This window comes from Aquarana catesbeiana, linkage group LG02, assembly GCF_042186555.1.
Source record: "Aquarana catesbeiana isolate 2022-GZ linkage group LG02, ASM4218655v1, whole genome shotgun sequence".
Classification (NCBI taxonomy): Eukaryota; Metazoa; Chordata; class Amphibia; order Anura; family Ranidae; genus Aquarana; species Aquarana catesbeiana.
In genome coordinates, this window is record NC_133325.1 from 734656815 (window position 1) to 734675584 (window position 18770).

At 47.0% G+C, this 18770-nt stretch overlaps 1 protein-coding gene across 1 annotated transcript in view; it reads right to left on the reverse strand.

Annotated features, from left to right (window-relative positions):
• Positions 1-18770, reverse strand: part of TMPRSS15 (transmembrane serine protease 15) — a 615681-nt gene that overhangs the window by 489975 nt on the left and 106936 nt on the right. Inside the window, exon 5 of the mRNA XM_073617070.1 lies at positions 2516-2620. Coding sequence (XP_073473171.1) covers positions 2516-2620 — 105 coding nt within the window. The remainder of the gene's footprint in view (positions 1-2515; positions 2621-18770) is intronic.

The window sequence follows — 18770 nt, forward strand, 5'->3', positions numbered from 1 at the left end:
CACGAATCAGTGTGCCATGACTGCGCCAATGAGGCCACGCCAACTGGGGCTTGCCAGGATGAATCGATGTCTGACGGATGCCCTGAACTTGAATCGGGGCGCGGCATGCGACAACAAAATAAATGAAATGTTTGCCTTAGAGTGAAATGAATGAGAAATGCTTCGCCATGACAGAGGCACGAATCGGTCGTGCCGCAGCTGCAACTGACAGCGACCCGGACTCTGGAGTACGTACTGAAATGAGGCAAAAGAAACGCTGGTGCATGCTGGAGTACATTGGTGCATCACGGATGCGACTGAATTTGAATTGGAGTGTGGTATGTAACTGTGAAATGTTTGCCCTGGCAAAGGCATGAATTGGTTATGCCGCAACTGATAGCTAACCAAGTTCTGATGCAGGTGTTGGCTGAGGCCCAAACGTTTTATTTATACTACTTTATTTATACACATATATACATATACCCACACACACACGGGTTTTTTTTTTTTTTTTTTGTATACACACATATATATATATACATATATATATATATATATATATATATGTGTTTTTTTTTTTTTTTTTTCGACTGCGACAAATGATGAGTCGGACTATGGAGTACGAATGAAATGAGGCCAAGACAACTGGGGCGCGCCGGGACGAATCGGTGCATCTTGGATGCTACTGGATTCGAATCGGGGCGCAGTACGTGACAGTGAAATGAGTGAAATGATGAAATGAATGAAATGATTATCATGGTAGAGGCACGTGCCATGACAGAGGCACGAGTCGATCATGTCGCGATTGCAACTGACAACGACCGGACTCCGGAGCATGTACTGAAATGTGGCCGAAAATACCTGGGGCACGCCGGGACGAATCGTTGCATCATGGATGCGACTGGATTCGAATCGAAGCGTGATTCGTGACAGTTGAAATGATTCCCATGACAGAGGCACGAATCGGTGAGCCGCAAACTACGACTGACAACGAACCGGTCTCTGGAGCATGTCCAGAAATGAGGCCGGGCCCTGGGGCACGCCGTAACGAATCGGTGCATCGAAGATGCGACTGGATTCGAACCGGAGCGCGGTAAGTGCAGGTGTAACATTTGTTGCCATGACAGAGGCGCGAATCGATCATGCCGCTATAGTGACTGACTGCGAATCGGACTCTGGAGCATGTACTGAAATGTGGCCAATCCTGGGGCACGCCGAGATGAATCGGTGCATTTCCATGTGACTGAATTCATGTCGGAACGTGATACGTGGTAATGAAATGATAACCATGACAGAGGTACGAATGACTGATAATAACGTAACTCTGGAGCATGTATAGAAATGAGGCCAATCCTGGGGCACGCCGAGACGAATCGGTGCATTTCCATGCGACTGAATTCATGTCGGAACGTGATACGTGGAAATGAAATGATAACCATGACAGAGGTACGAATGACTGATAAAACGTAACTCTGGAGCATGTATAGAAATGAGGCCATAATAACTGGGGCACACCGGAGCGAATCGGTGCATCTTTTAGGTGCGACTGGATTCGAATCGGAGCGCGGTATGTGACTGAAATGAGAAATGATTGAAATGATTTGAAATGTTAGAAATGAGTTTAGAAATGTTTCAGAAATGAGAAATGATTGGTATCGAACTGACGTGGTTCGAAAAGATTTATGCATTTACGAATCGCTATGGCTGTCTGCTGACACATGTTTAACAATTAAGACCTGTCTGAAATGAAGCGGCGCTTGCGTCGCTATGGTTTCCTCAGATAACGCGAAATGGTAACATGACGACAGTGCGAGTAATACACATGCGGTTACCTTCGTGAAATTTTGCAAGTGATTCGTAATTCTGATACCACGGTTTAGTGACATGACATAACGTACGAAAAAACAAAAATCCGAGGGGACCCTACCTGCGACAGCCCAGCCAGACGTGTGGTGCGAACGAATCGGTAAACGCGGACTTCAAAAACTCTCGGGCACGGAGATCATGAAATGCGGGAACTTGTGAGCCAAGTATTTGCGAACGCTGAAATCGGAATAGTCGGCCTAGTGACGTATATCGCGCACAGGCAACCGACAAGCATCACAGGTGAGCGGGCTGCTTAAATACCCCCCAGGCTCCTCCCATAAATTCAGGCCACCATACTGGCCTTCCTACATATATATATATTATATAATATTTGGGGGTTCTAAGAAATTTTCTAGCAAAAAAAATGTAGATGTTTATATATATGTGAGAGGTGTCAGAATTGGCTAGGAGCAGAAGTGTTGAAAACAGTTGCTGTAAAAAAATCTATAGTCAATCAAATTGAATTAATCAGTGTTTACTAGAACACATAGCATCCATAGGCTAGAGAACTTAAATGCCAAAGTCTGCATATTCTTCAAGGGATATAAAGAAGGACATTTGTCTTTGTGTCATACCTACTGTATATATTAAAAAAAAATACTTCAGCCCTTTTATTTTAGTAAAAAAGTGCTTCCCCAATAAACTTTATTCTGTATATTTTTTTACTAACCTGATGTTGTAGTTCTGCTACTAAGTGTGGATAGCCTTGATGTGGATAGTCTTGATGTGGTTAGACTTGATGTGGAAGGACTTGCTGTGGTAATAAACTGTGCATCTACAAAAAAGAACAAATCAAGTTGATTAGAAACATGTTCTTCCGCTAAACATGGCGCTCTTACTTAAAAATGAATTTCTACAATTTCACGTTTTATATAGCTGTACTTTACTTATGTTATTTTGGACCACAGCGTTCTTGTAGTGAAAACTAAAGTGACATTTTTAGTTTAGTTTTTTGCTCATGAAATCTTAACTTCAGGCAAACAGATAAATACATTTTATAAAGAAAAAGTTGAATTTGCTTTTATTTGGTCACCCCTGTTTCCTCCTTTCCCCACTCATCAACATTCCAATGGTATTTTTTTAAACCTTTCCTTTTTAATACATACCTTTTTTTCCTGTAAGTGAAGTCATCACCGGGTGTATGTGCTTCTCTATGCAATGCAGGCTTGTCTCTATCAGACTAATAGCACTGTTCAAACCAACAGAGAGCCCTGACTGGAGGGGAGGTGACATCATGATTTCCACCTCCTCCAATCAGAGAATACCTTGTATTAATTAAAAAAATACAAGGCATATTGTGGATGGTGGTGCTGAGCATAGGTGTGTGCAGCCCATTGCATTAGGGTGTGCACCCCAAACTTTATACTGTGTATATATATACACACACACACGCACACACACTCAGGGCTACTGATAAGGCAGTACAGCCAGCCCACGTGTACTGGGCCCCATCAGTTCAAAAGGGGGCCCAGGCACCTGTCAAGCATTCATGATCTGATGCACTTAGATGGCGGTGCTCATCTCTCTTCCCTTGTATCTTTGCGAGCAGGAGGGCTGGCTGTACTGTCTTATTACAGACACCAATTCTCTTCTGTCTCCCACTGCAGCACTGTCAGTTTCTCCTCCTCTTTCTCCCTCCAGCTGCACTGCAAGGGGATTGGTTTTAGCACATGCGTCCCTTCCATCTGCTGTCAAGGCCTCCCTGTGTGCCCCTTTCTCCCGCAGCACTGCCGGCTTCCCTCCTCTCCCACCAACAGCTGTTGCAGGCACACAGAGGGATGTTTCAGAATTGAGACCGTAGGAACGGACCAGTAAACAAGTAATTTTCTGGCCCCTTCCTTTCCTGAATGAACACAGTGAGTGGTCAGTACCAATCACTTCTGTGCCCATTTATCACTGAAGCATAGTAAACTGTATTTAATATGCTTCAGTTTGTGAATGAGCAGGAAGCCTCAGTGTGCTTCCTATTCATTCATCTGTGCAACTGAGGTTACAGAGAAAGAGAGTGATACATTTATGTCCTTAGTCACTATCGGCCTGGGGGGGGTCCCTGTCAGGAAGGCTGTATGGGGCCCCTGTGATTTCTAACAGCAGCCCTGCACACACTCATAAATAAATGTAAACCAATGATTTAGAATGTATTATTTATAAATAGTGTTAAAAGGGCAGTATATGGTGTCAGTAGAGCAGTGAGTGGATGGTGTCAGTAGAGCAGTGAGTGGACAGTGTCAGTAGAGCAGTGAGCTGACGGTGTCAGTAGAGCAGTGAGTGGATGGTGTCAGTAAAGAGAGAGAGCAGTGAGTGGACGGTGTCAGTAGAGCTTTGAATGGACGGTGTCAGTAGAGCAGTGAATGGACGGTGTCAGTAGAGCAGTGAATGGACGGTGTCAATAGAGCAGTGAGTGGACGGTGTCAGTAGAGCAGTGAGTGGATGGTGTCAGTAGAGAGAGAGAGAGCAGTGAGTGGACGGTGTCAGTAGAGCAGTGAATGGACAGTGTCAGTAGAGCATTGAGTGGATGGTGTCAGTAGAGCAGTGAATGGACAGTGTCAGTAGAGCAGTGAATGGACGGTGTCAGTAGAGCAGTGAGCTGACGGTGTCAGTAGAGCAGTGAGTGGATGGTGTCAGTAGAGAGAGAGAGCAGTGAGTGGACAGTGTCAGTAGAGCAGTGAATGGACGGTGTCAGTAGAGCAGTGAATGGACGGTGTCAATAGAGCAGTGAGTGGACGGTGTCAGTAGAGCAGTAAGTGGATGGTGTCAGTAGAGAGAGAGAGAGCAGTGAATGGACGGTGTCAGTAGAGCAGTGAGCTGACGGTGTCAGTAGAGCAGTGAGTGGATGGTGTCAGTAGAGAGAGAGAGCAGTGAGTGGACGGTGTCAGTAGAGCAGTGAATGGACGGTGTCAGTAGAGCAGTGAATGGACAGTGTCAATAGAGCAGTGAGTGGACGGTGTCAGTAGAGCAGTGAGTGGATGGTGTCAGTAGAGAGAGAGAGAGCAGTGAGTGGACGGTGTCAGTAGAGCAGTGAATGGACAGTGTCAGTAGAGCAGTGAATGGACGGTGTCAGTAGAGCAGTGAGCTGACGGTGTCAGTAGAGCAGTGAGTGGATGGTGTCAGTAGAGAGAGAGAGCAGTGAGTGGATGGTGTCAGTAGAGCAGTGAATGGACGGTGTCAGTAGAGCAGTGAATGGACGGTGTCAATAGAGCAGTGAGTGGACGGTGTCAGTAGAGCAGTGAGTGGATGGTGTCAGTAGAGAGAGAGAGAGCAGTGAGTGGACGGTGTCAGTAGAGCAGTGAATGGACAGTGTCAGTAGAGCATTGAGTGGATGGTGTCAGTAGAGCAGTGAATGGACAGTGTCAGTAGAGCAGTGAATGGACGGTGTTAGTGGAGCAGTGAGTGGATGGTATCAGTAGAGCAGTGAATGGACGGTGTCAGTAGAGCAGTGAGTGGACGGTGTCAGTAGAGCAGTGAGTGGACGGTGTCAGTAGAGCATTGAGTGTATGGTGTCAGTAGGGCAATGAATGGACGGTGTCAGTAGAGCAGTGAGTGGACAGTGTCAGTATGGCATTGAATGGATGGTGTCAGTAGAGCAGTGAGTGGACGGTGTCAGTAGAGCAGTGAATGGACGGTGTCAGTAGAGCAGTGAGTGAACGGTGTCAGAAGAGCAGTGAGTGGATGGTGTCAGTAGAGCAGTGAGTAAATTGTGTCAGTAGAGCAGTGAGTGGACGGTGTCAGTAGAGCAGTGAGTGGATGGTGACAGTAGAGCAGTGAGTAAATTGTGTCAGTAGAGCAGTGAGTGGACGGTGTCAGTAGAGCAGTGAATAGACGGTGTCAGTAGAGCAGTGAATGGTCGGTGTCAGTAGAGCATTGAGTGTATGGTGTCAGTAGAGCAGTGAGTGGACAGTGTCAGTAGAGCAGTGAATGGATGGTGTCAGTGGAGCAGTGAGTGGACGGTATCAGTAGAGCAGTGAATGGACGGTGTCAGTAGAGCAGTGAGTGGACGTTGTCAGTAAAGTAGTGAGTGGACGGTGTCAGTAGAGCAGTGAGTGGATGGTGTCAGTAGAGCAGTGAATGGTCAGTGTCAGTAGAGCAGTGAGTGGACGTTGTCAGTAGAGCAGTGAATGGTCGGTGTCAGTAGAGCAGTGAATGGACGTTGTCAGTAGAGCAGTGAGTGGACAGTGTCAGTAGAGCAGTGAGTGGATGGTGTCAGTAGAGCAGTGAGTGAATTGTGTCAGTAGAGCAGTGAGTGGACGGTATCAGTAGAGCAGTGAGTGGACGCTGTCAGTAGACCAGTGAGTGGACGGTGTATGGTGTCAGTAGAACAGTGAGTGGACAGTGTCAGTAGAGCAGTAAATGGACGGTGTCAGTGGAGCAGTGAGTGGACATTGTCAGTAGAGTAGTGAGTGGACGGTGTCAGTAGAGCAGTGAGTGGACGGTGTCAGCAGACCATTGAGTGTATGGTGTCAGTAGGGCAGTGAATGGACGGTGTCAGTAGAGCAGTGAGTGGACGTTGTCAGTAGAGCAGTGAATGGACGGTGTCAGTAGAGCAGTGAATGGATGGTGTCAGTAGAGCAGTGAGTGGACGGTGTCAGTAGAGCAGTGAATGGACAGTGTCAGTAGAGCAGTGAGTGGACGGTGTCAGTAAAGCATTGAGTGGATGGTGTCAGTAGAGCAGTGAGTGGACGTGTCAGTAGAGCAGTGAGTGGACGTATTAGTAGAGCAGTGAATGGACGGTGTCAGTAGAGCAGTGAGTGGACGTGTCAGTAGAGCAGTGAGTGTATGGTGTCAGTAGAGCAGTGAGTGGACAGTGTCAGTAGAGCAGTAAATGGACGGTGTCAGTGGAGCAGTGAATGGACGTTGTCAGTAGAGTAGTGAGTGGATGGTGTCAGTAGAGCAGTGAGTGGACGGTGTCAGTAGAGCATTGAGTGTATGGTGTCAGTAGGGCAGTGAATGGACGGTGTCAGTAGAGCAGCGAGTGGAGGGTGTCAGTAGAGGATTGAGTGGATGGTGTCAGTAGAGCAGTGAGTGGACGGTGTCAGTAGAGCAGCGAGTGGACGGTGTCAGTAGAGCAGTGAGTAGACGGTGTCAGTAGAGCAGTGAGTGGACGGTGTCAGTAGAGCATTGAGTGTATGGTGTCAGTAGGGCAGTGAATGGACGGTGTCAGTAGAGCAGTGAGTAGACGGTGTAAGTAGAGCATTGAGTGGATGGTGTCAGCAGAGCAGTGAGTGGACGGTGTCAGTAGAGCAGTGAATGGACGGTGTCATTAGAGCATTGAGTGGATGGTGTCAGTAGAGCAGTGAGTGGACAGTGTCAGTAGAGCAGTAAATGGATGGTGTCAGTAGAGCAGTGAGTGGACGGTGTCAGTAGAGCGGTGAGTGGACGGTGTCAGTAGAGCATTGAGTGTATGGTGTCAGTAGGGCAGTGAATGGACGGTGTCAGTAGAGCAGTGAGTGGACGGTGTAAGTAGAGCATTGAGTGGATGGTGTCAGTAGAGCAGTGAGTGGACGGTGTAAGTAGAGCAGTGAATGGACATTGTCAGTAGAGCAGTGAATGGACGTTGTCAGTAGAGCAGTGAGTAGACGGTGTCAGTAGAGCAGTGAGTGGATGGTGTCAGTAGAGCAGTGAGTGAATTGTGTCAGTAGAGCAGTGAGTGGACGGTGTCAGTAGAGCAGTGAATGGACACTGTCAGTAGAGCAGTGAGTGTATGGTGTCAGTAGAGCAGTGAGTGGACAGTGTCAGTAAAGCAGCGAATGGATGGTGTCAGTGGAGCAGTGAGTGGACAGTATCAGTAGAGCAGTGAATGGACGATGTCAGTAGAGCAGTGAGTGGACGGTGTCAGTAGAGCAGTGAGTGAATTGTGTCAGTAGAGCAGTGAGTGGACGGTGTCAGTAGAGCAGTGAATGGACGGTGTCACTAGAGCAGTGAATGGTCGGTGTCAGTAGAGCAGTGAGTGTATGGTGTCAGTAGAGCAGTGAGTGGACAGTGTCAGTAGAGCAGTGAATGGATGGTGTCAGTGGAGCAGTGAGTGGACGGTATCAGTAGAGCAGTGAATGGACGGTGTCAGTAGAGCAGTAAGTGGACATTGTCAGTAGAGCAGTGAGTGGACGGTGTCAGTAGAGCAGTGAGTGGACGGTGTCAGTAGAGCAGTGAGTGGACGGTGTCAGTAGAGCAGTGAGTGGACGGTGTCAGTAGAGCAGTGAGTGGATGGTGTCAGTAGAGCAGTGAGTGGACGGTGTCAGTAGAGCAGTGAGTAGATGGTGTCAGTAGAGCAGTGAGTGAACGGTGTCAGTAGAGCAGTGAGTAGATGGTGTCAGTAGAGCAGTGAGTGGATGGTGTCAGTAGAGCAGTGAGTGGATGGTGTCAGTACAGCAGTGAGTGGATGTGTCAGTAGAGCAGTGAATGGTCGGTGTCAGTAGAGCATTGAGTGGATGGTGTCAGTAGGGCAGTGAATGGACGGTGTCAGTAGAGCAGTGAGTAGATGGTGTCAGTAGAGCAGTGAGTGGACGGTGTCAGTAGAGCAGTGAGTGGATGGCGTCAGTAGAACAGTGAGTGGATGTGTCAGTAGAGCAGTGAATGGTCGGTGTCAGTAGAGCAGTGAATGGTCGGTGTCAGTAGAGCAGTGAATGGTCGGTGTCAGTAGAGCAGTGAATGGTCGGTGTCAGTAGAGCAGTAAGTGGACGGTGTCAGTAGGGCAGTGAATGGACGGTGTCAGTAGAGCAGTGAGAGGATGGTGTCAGTAGAGCATTGAGTGGATGGTGTCAGTAGGGCAGTGAATGGACGGTGTCAGTAGAGCAGTGAGTGGATGGTGTCAGTAGAGCAGTGAGTGGACGGTGTCAGTAGAGCAGTGAGTGGATGGTGTCAGTAGAACAGTGAGTGGATGTGTCAGTAGAGCAGTGAATGGTCGGGGTCAGTAGAGCAGTGAATGGACGGTGTCAGTAGAGCAGTGAGTGGACGGTGTCAGTAGAGCAGTGAGTGGATGGTGTCAGTAGAGCAGTGAGTGGACAGTGTCAGTAGAGCAGTGAATGGACGGTGTCAGTAGAGCAGTGAATGGATGTTGTCAGTAGAGCAGTGAATGGATGGTGTCAGTAGAGCAGTGAGTGGACGGTGTCAGTAGAGCAGTGAGTGGACAGTATCATTAGAGCAGTGAATGGACGTTGTCAGTAGAGCAGTGAATGGACGGTGTCAGTAGAGCAGTGAGAGGATGGTGTCAGTAGAGCATTGAGTGGATGGTGTCAGTAGGGCGGTGAATGGATGGTGTCAGTAGAGCAGTGAGTGGATGGTGTCAGTAGAGCAGTGAGTGGATGGTGTCAGTAGAGCAGTGAGTGGATGGTGTCAGTAGAACAGTGAGTGGATGTGTCAGTAGAGCAGTGAATGGTCGGGGTCAGTAGAGCAGTGAATGGACGGTGTCAGTAGAGCAGTGAGTGGACGGTGTCAGTAGAGCAGTGAGTGGATGGTGTCAGTAGAGCAGTGAGTGGACAGTGTCAGTAGAGCAGTGAGTGGATGGTGTCAGTAGAGCAGTGAATGGTCGGTGTCAGTAGAGCAGTGAATGGTCGGTGTCAGTAGAGCAGTGAATGGTCGTGTCAGTAGAGCATTGAATGGACGGTGTCAGTAGAGCAGTGAATGGACGTTGTCAGTAGAGCAGTGAATGGATGGTGTCAGTAGAGCAGTGAGTGGACGGTGTCAGTAGAGCAGTGAGTGGACAGTATCATTAGAGCAGTGAATGGACGTTGTCAGTAGAGCAGTGAATGGACAGTGTCAGTAGAGCAGTGAGTGGACGATGTCAGTAGAGCAGTGAGTGGACGGTGTCAGTAAAGCAGTGAGTGGACAGTGTCAGTAGAGCAGTGAGTGGACGGTGTCAGTAGAGCAGTGAGTGGACGGTGTCAGTAGAGCAGTGAGTGGACGGTATCAATAGAGCAGTGAGTGGACATTGTCAGTAGAGCAGTGAGTGGACGATGTCAGTAGAGCAGTGAGTGGACGGTGTCAGTGGAGCAGTTAATGGACGGTGTCAGTAGAGCAGTGAGTGGACGGTGTCAGTGGAGCAGTTAATGGACGGTGTCAGTAGAGCAGTGAATGGACGGTGTCAGTAGAGCAGTGAGTGGACGATGTCAGTAGAGCAGTGAGTGGACGATGTCAGTAGAGCAGTGAGTGGACGGTGTCAGTGGAGCAGTTAATGGACGGTGTCAGTAGAGCAGTGAGTGGACGGTGTCAGTGGAGCAGTTAATGGACGGTGTCAGTAGAGCAGTGAATGGACGGTGTCAGTAGAGCAGTGAGTGGACGGTGTCAGTAGAGCAGTGAGTGGACGGTGTCAGTAGAGCAGTGAGTGGACGGTGTCAGTAGAGCAGTGAGTGGACGGTGTCAGTAGAGCAGTGAATGGACGGTGTCAGTAGAGCAGTGAGTGGACGGTGTCAGTAGAGCAGTGAGTGGACGGTGTCAGTAGAGCAGTGAGTGGACGGTGTCAGTAGAGCAGTGAATGGACGGTGTCAGTAGAGCAGTGAGTGGACGGTGTCAGTAGTCTTTTTATTGTTATTTTTTAATTTTTTATTTATTTTATTTTTTTCTACGATATTATTTTTTATTATTGTTTACTATTTTTTTTTAAAAGCCCTGTTGGGAAGGTTTGGTAAAAAATCAGGGGTTTAAACAGACCCCTGATGTCTCACTTTTGAGGACAGAGTATCCCCAGTCCCTTTTTCTGCAGCCTCAGCTGCACTAGACAGTATACAGTTTACTATGCTTGAGTTATGAACGAACGCAGTAGTGATCAGTACCAATACCAACTTGCTATTTTTTTGGATCTAGAGGGTCTTTAGAGGGATACACATGTACTGAAGAGATGTGCGGCATAATTTTTTTATTCCTTTTTTTCTCCTGAAAATCAAATCCTGTAAATCATTTTGTTATTTGATAATCGGCATCATGTTATAAGGGATGAATTTCCTGAGTTGAACTGCATTGTGATTAAATGCTAGTTTACCTAAATGCACAGAATCACAGTCTTTTGTTGCTGTTACTGACCAAAAAAATTTGTATAATGTTACTTAAAATTCTGAGCAGTGAAGCAAAATGCTATTATATTAAAATACATTGATTAGCCATCATTTTATAGCTAGTAACGTGTTAAAGAGGAACTGTAGTCTGCTCACATAATTTGTAATAAAATCATCTTTGCCATTCTGAAGCTTCCCTTCAACCACTTTGCATAATGTTTTATATATAATGTGATTCTGTACTTGCCAAATATGCTGCAGAATTCTCCCTCCACTGAGTCTGGCTGCATCCATTTTGACTGTGGGCAGCTGAAGCTGCTGCCAGTTCACTTCCTGGATTTATACAGATACACAGAGGCACACCTCCAGCCCTGCAGCTCTTATTGGCCCTCCTTTGACTCATCCCCCTCCCTTCCTGGCAAACTCTCACGAGAGTGAGAGAGCTGTGCATGATGTCATAAGCCTAGGCTAATGACCATGGAAATATTAGGTGAAGGGATGAAAAAAATTGATACTCTTACCAGACTCAGTGGACCCAATGCCAGAGTCAAACAGGCATGGAACTGGGAACGTGGAAACACCATGTGAAGTCAGCTTCCGTTCAACCTTGTCATCTGACCCAATCATGAACTCCACCATTCATAAGATAAAGGCAGCCCCATAGTGTAGTTGTACCATCAACCATGGGTTTTATTTTAAAAGGTAGAACACTTACATCAATGATGATATAAACAGGTATGTGATCACAAATACATCCGAGAAGCACAGTAACATGGAGCTAGATCAGTCTACCAGACCAGTTTTGTTCAATAGAACATCATCTGGCACATGTGGATTCACAATCTATGGTGATTTCTTACTGAACGGTGGCCTATTCTTCAGAGGATCAAATATACTTTCAATTTCAACATTGGTTTCTACCTAAACACTTGAGATTTCATTTTCACCTGTTTGGACTTTTTTGTTTTTCCCTCACGGGTCATTTATTCACAATGCCAATTCACATATATGGACTTTTTATTAATGTCTATTTATGAATTGTATTTATATTCATTTATTTGGTGTTAGAAAAATTATTTTTTTTACTTTATTTATTTTACACGGTCAATGTGTTATACTTACTGTTTGTATACTTATTTTTTGCACTATTTTTAATATATACACATAATATGGACTAGCGCTGCACTTAATATTTCCATTATCCACTTAATTTGTCTGATTGTGGTGCTTGCAGCTTTTCCTAATTTGTTTAATGCATGCATATGTTAATGCAGTGCATATTTTGGAATTTAGGCTAATGACCACACAAGAATCAGGAAGTGGTCTGTATAAGGTATTTACTGGCAGAAAAAAAAAGTGTTTTACTATCCAAAGTTAAAACAACAAGGGCAGAAGATTTAATAGATGAAAAGCTGAAAAAATGACTGAAGGTCCACTTTAAGTGAATAACTTTGATTATCTTGTTACAATGGCATCTGAGCGTTGGTGGGATATATTAGGCAGCAAGTAAATATGCTGTCCCCAAAGTTGATGTGTTGAAAGCATAAAAAATGGGCATTGCAGTTTGTTGTGTATGGGGCTACGTAGCCACAGACCAGTGAGGGTGGCTATGCTGACCCGTGTCCACAGCCAGAAGTGCCTACAATGGGTATGTGAGCACCAGAACTGGACCACGGAGCAATAAAAGAAGGTGGCCTGGTCTGATGAATCATGTTTTCTTGTATATTTGTGTGCATCACTTACACACAGCACCAGGATGCATTATAGGAAAAGGCAAGCCGGTGGATGCAGAGTGATGCTTTGGGCAATGTTCTGCTGGTAAACCTTGGGTCCTGCTATTCACATGGATGTTACTTTGACACCTACCTAAACACTGTTGCTAAACACATACACCCATTCATGGAAAAGGTATTTCCTGGTGGCTTTGGCCTCTTTCAGCGGGATAATGTGCCCTGCCACACTGCAAAAATAGCCCAAGAATGGTTTGAGGAACACAACAATGAGTTGGATGTGTTGACTTGGCCTCCAAATTCTACAGATCTCAATCCAATCGAGCACTTGTGGGATGTGCTGGAAAAATAAGTTTAATCCACAGAGGCCCCACCTCGCAACTTACAGGACTTAAAGTATCTGCTACATATATCACAGCATACCTTCAAAGGTCTATTGGTGTCCACGCCTCGATGGGTCTGGGCTGTTTTGGCAGCAAAAGGGGGACCTATCCAATATTAGGTGGGTGGTCATAAAGTTATGGCTGATCAGTGTATATATTACTGAAACATCCAGAAACATAGTGAAAGTACTCTTTAGTGTCTTATCAGTTTATTCATTTAACATACAAAATAACATTAGAGTCTAATTGAAAATGTATAATCTGAATAACATGGCTTAGCAACCAAGTAAAATTTACAAATTATTGCAAATGTGTAAAAAGTATATATATATATGTATATATACCAGTATCTCACAAAAGTGAGTACACCCCTACCTCACATTTTTGTAAAAATGTTATTTCTTTTCATATAGGTCTTAAAAGTGCAGCGCTAAATAAAATTACCATGTGCAAAACACCATATATGACAGTGCAAAACCTTTGCAGTGAACAGAAAATCTAATCAAAATATTATTCAATCCAAAAATGTCCTTATGCAAAAGTGCAAAATATATTATATTAATAAAGTGCAAAGTTCATAAATTGATCACTAAAGTGCTCCTGTGCAAACAGTTCATGCATGCCAGTGTCCCACACTGGATAGATCAATCCTGATGGACCAGTGGTCAGACATTCACCGTTCTGACACCTTTACCATAAATCAGGTGGGGGCTTACCAGATCACCAGCGATCTTCCTTACCCAGGAATAGGGATGAGCTTCGAGTTCGAGTCGAACCCATGTTCGACTCGAACATCGCATGTTCGACCGTCAGTCGAATTGTGAACATTATGGGCCGTTCGCGTCAAATTTGAGTGGCGCGTCGCGGTCCATAATTCACTGCAGCATCGCAGTGCATTGCTGGCTGATGATTGGCTAAGAATGCACTATGACCCGCATGCTTGGCCAATCACAGCACCACCTGTACAGAGAGCCTTAATTGGCCAAAATCAGGGTGGCTTTGGTCAATTAAGGCTCAGGGGGTTTAGTACACGCCCCACAATATATAAGGCCGCCTGCGTGGCGGCCTTGTGTAGTGTGTTGCAGCAGCGGAGAGATAGACAGAGAGACAGTGTCATTTGATTTAAGTTAGATAGAGTAGGCAGGCGAGTCAGTTAGCTGCACTTACAGTGTATTGTGTATATGTATGCATCCTAGGTGTTGTATATATACTATGTATACACTGTATTCAGTTTAGCTAGATCCGTTCCTGTTATTCTCTTCCTACTGACAGGCAGGCAGGTGTTTTTACAGTATTTACAGCTACCTGAAAAAAATTGCTGGTGTTCTTCTGATCCTATTAGTACCACAGGCAGGCAGCTACAGTATTTACAGTTAGTGTAGTGCGTCCTCTGCACAGTGTGCACCTAAAGCTACCTGAAGAAAATTGGTGGTATTCTTCTGATCCTATTAGTACTGCAGGCAGCTGCAGTATTTAGAGTTAGTGTACTGTGTCCTCTGCATAGTGTGCACCTAAAGCTACCTGAAGACAATTGCTGGTGTTCTCATACTAAAAAATACTACAGGCAGGCAGTTGATTCTGCTAGCTGCAGTATCAGTATATATATATATATATATATATATATATATACATCCCAGCTTTGTGCAGCTACATCTCACTGCAGGCCATTAGTTTGTCTGGAAGGCCAACAAGGAGAGGCAGACAGTCACAAGCCAATAAAAGAGGGCAAGCATGCTCTGTGTCTAGCCGCCACCATGCGGGTTGTGGACACGGTGCATCCTCATCAGCGCGTGGCCGTGGGACACACTTGTCCTTTTTTTTAGCAGCTGGCCGCGTTGAGCCGCAACTTGCCGATGACTTGGTAGAGTGGATGACCAAGCCATCCTCATCCTCCTCATCCTCTCTCACCCAGGCTCAGGGTACTTTGTCTGGCAAAGCAGCTGCCAATGCGGCCTCTTCCCTCAGCTCAATGGCATCAGTCACTCCTTCCCTAGCCCCACCGTGTCCTCCTGAAGAGTCCCCCGAACTGTTTGACCACAGTGTTGGATACATGCTCCTGGAGGATGCCCAGCGTTTTGAAGGCTCCAATGATGGTACCCAGCTAGAAGAGGGGGTGCCCAAGAAGGACAGCAATGCCCTCCAGGGGCCAGCTTAAGGGCAGAACACCGACTGCATCACACCGCAGAGCTCTGCATGTGCAGGGCGCTGCTGTCTCTACGTGTTATTCCAAAAGTTCTTTGGTGTGGGCCTTTTTTGAGACGAGTGCATCAGATCCCACTGCTGCTATTTGCAACATATGTCTCAAGCGTATCTCGCATGGCCAAAACATCACCCGCTTGGGCACCACATGCTTGACCAGACATATGTCGACCTGCCATGCAGTTCGTTGGCAAGCGTACCTAAAAGATCCACACCAAAGAACAAATCAGACCTCTTCTTGCTCCTCATCAGCTGGGATCTCCAACCCCATTATACCTTCAGTCCTCTCTGAAACCTGCACTGAGAGGAATGAAGGTGTGGAATTAGGTGTGCCACAGCCAAGTACTTGCGGGCAATCTGCTATCGGTACACCGACATCAGATTGTACCAGGCAAATTTCCCTGCCCCAGCTGCTGTACCGCAGCAAAGGAAGTTCGCTCCCAGCCATCCACATGCCCAGTGGTTGAATGCTAGCTTGGCTAAATTGCTAGCACTTCAACTGCTGCCTTTTCAGTTGGTAGACTCTGCCCCCTTCTGTGAGTTTGAGGAATGTGTGGTTCCTCAGTGGCAGGTTCCCAAACGCCACTTTTTCTCATGGAAGGCGATTCCAGCTCTCTACTGGCATGTGGAAGGCAATGTCTTGGCCTTGCTGGACAGGGTGGTCAGCGGTAAGGTGCATATTACCGCTGACTTATGGTCCAGCAGGCATGGACAGGGACGTTACCTATCTTTCACCGCACACTGGGTGACTCTTCTGGCAGCTGGGAAGGATGCAGGACAGGGTGCACTAATGTCGGAGGTTGTTCCATCACCACGCCTCCAAAATTCTACTAGTGGTGATTCTGCCATACCTCTCTCCTCCACCCCCTCCTCTTCTTCTTCCTCCATGGCCTCTTCCTGTGTTGATTTGTCCTCGGAACCAGCGGTGCTCCATAGGTGTTTAAGGGGCTACGCAAGCACTCAGGCAAAAAGATGCCATGCGGTGCTTGAGCTGGTGTGCTTGGGGGACAAGAGCCACACTGGGGCAGAGATTCTGTCAGCTCTGCAGGGGCAGGTTCAGAGGTGGTTGATGCCATGCCAGCTTAAGCCAGGTATGGTGGTTTGCGACAATGGCACCAACCTCCTCTACGCCCTCTGACAGGGACAACTGACCCATGTGCCCTGTTTGGCTCACTTCCTTAACATGGTGGTGCAGTGGTTCTTGGGCAGGTACCCAGGCTTACAGGATGTCCTGAGGCAGGCCAGGAAAGTCTGTGTGCATTTCTGCCGGTCATATAATGCCAGTGCTTGGCTGGCTGACCTCCAAAAGGAATTTAACCTGCCAAAGAACCGCCTAATCTGTGACATGTCCACCAGGTGGAACTCAACGTTGGCCATGCTGCAGCGGCTGCACATGCAGCAGAGGGCCATCAATGAGTACCTATGCGACTATGGCACCAGGACAGGGTCAGGGGACCTTGTTTTTTTTCCCCACACCAGTGGGCTATGATCAGGGATGCATGCGCTGGCCTGTCACCATTTAAGGAGGCCACAAGGATGGTGAGCAGTGACAGTGCATGCATCAGTGACACTGTCCCTCCTTGTCCACCTGTTGGAGCACACGCTGCGTGGTATAATGGACAGGGCACTTGAGGCAGAACAGAGGGAGGAAGAGGAGGACTTCCTTACCTCTCAAGGCCCCCTTTATCCAGACAGTGTTCCTGCGTGCCTGCTGATCACACAGGAAGAGGAGGAGGAGGAGGATTGTGTCAGCATGGAGGTGGAGCCTGACACTCAGCATCAGCAGCAGTCTTCAAGGGATCATTTACAGTCCGAAGAAACCCATGGACTTGTACGGGGCTGGGAGGAGGTGGCTGCGGATCATGTCATCCTTAGTGACCCAGAGGACTCTGGACCGAATGCCTCAGCAAACCTACGCTGCATGGCCTCCCTGATCCTGCAAAGCCTGCCGAAGGATCCTCGTATTCGTGGTATCAAGGGGAGGGATGATTACTGGCTGGCAACCCTCCTTGATCCACTTTACAAGGGTAAGGTTGCAGACCTTATCTTGCCATCACAGAGGGAGCAGAGGATGAAACATCTTCGGGAGGCCTTGCAGAAAGGTTTGTGCAACGTGTTTCCAGAGCCTGGGAGGTTGCAATTTCCTGGTCCTCCTGGACAACGTGTTGCTGAGGCTTCGCTCAGTCGCAGAAGGAGCGGTGGTGTCTGATCGGTTCCAGCAACCATCGCCAGCGTCTGATTCACATGGTGCAGGATTACCTAGGGGCAAGATCAGACTTGGACACCTTTCCCACCTAAAATCCTCTGGGTTACTGGGTCTTGAGGATGGATCACTGGTCAGAGCTTGCACAGTATGTAATTGAGCTACTGGCCTGTCCTGCATCCAGCGTTCTTTCGGAATGCACATTCAGTGCTGCTGGAGGCTTTGTAACTGATCACAGGGTGCGCCTGTCCACAGAATCGGTCGATCAGCTGACCTTCATAAAAATGAATCAGTCTTGGATCACCCGTTACCAAGCACCTGATGCTGATGTAAGAGATTTTTTTTTTTTTAATGTGAGATCCCTTCAAGACTGCCTATGCTGATGCTGAGTGACTTTCCTGTTATGCTGAGTGACAATCTTCTTCCTTCTCAATTTTCATGCTGATAGCCAGTGGCCAAGGCCCTATTTTTCTACCCCTGTTTAACAGGGGCGTATAATTCCAATTTTTTATGCAATACTTTGCAGCAGGGCTCATTCCTGCGCTCCAACTATAGCATCTGTGATGGGTTGCAGTGTTGGGGTAGTTTTTCTGCCCCTGTTTAACAGGGGCGTGTAATTACAATTTTTTAAGCAATACTTTGCAGCAGGGCTCATTCCTGTGCTCCAACTATAGCATCTGTGAGGGGTTGCAGTGTTGTGGCACCAGTGCCTAAGGCCCAATTTTTCTGCCCCTGTTCAACAGGGACATGTAATTAAAATTCTTGATCTAATATTTCACAGCAGGACCCATTCCTGCACCCACCAAGAGTAACTGTGAGGGCTTACAATGTTGTGGCAACACCACCACCACCACCACCAAAGGCCCAATTTTTCTGCCCCTGTTCTACAGGTGCATGTAATTACAATTCTTGATATAGTATTTCACAGCAGGGCCCGTTCCAGCGCCCACCAAGAGTAACTGTGAGGACTTACAGTGTTGTGGCACCAGCACCACCACCAAAGGCCCAATTTTTCTACCACTATTCAACAATGGCATGTAATTACAATTTTTGATCTAATATTTCACAGCAGGGCCTGTTCCTGCGCCCACCAAGAGTAACTGTGAGGGCTTACAGTGTTGTGGCAACACCAACACCTAAGGCCCCAATTTCTGCAGAATATATAGGGCAGGCCCCTACTTTCAAACATCCAACTTACAAACGACTCCTACTTGCAAACGGAAGGAGACAACAGGAAGTGAGATGAAATCTACCCCTAGGAAGGGAAATTCTCTCCTGTAAAAGTTAATATGGGAAAACGTGTCTCCTCTTCACTGATGCTTTATCACCAATCCTTGTTTGAATAAAAACCCCAAATTTTCAAAAAACATTTGTCATTGGGACAGAAAGTGAGGTGAAATCTTCTGAAGAGGTGCACAGACAGCAAAAC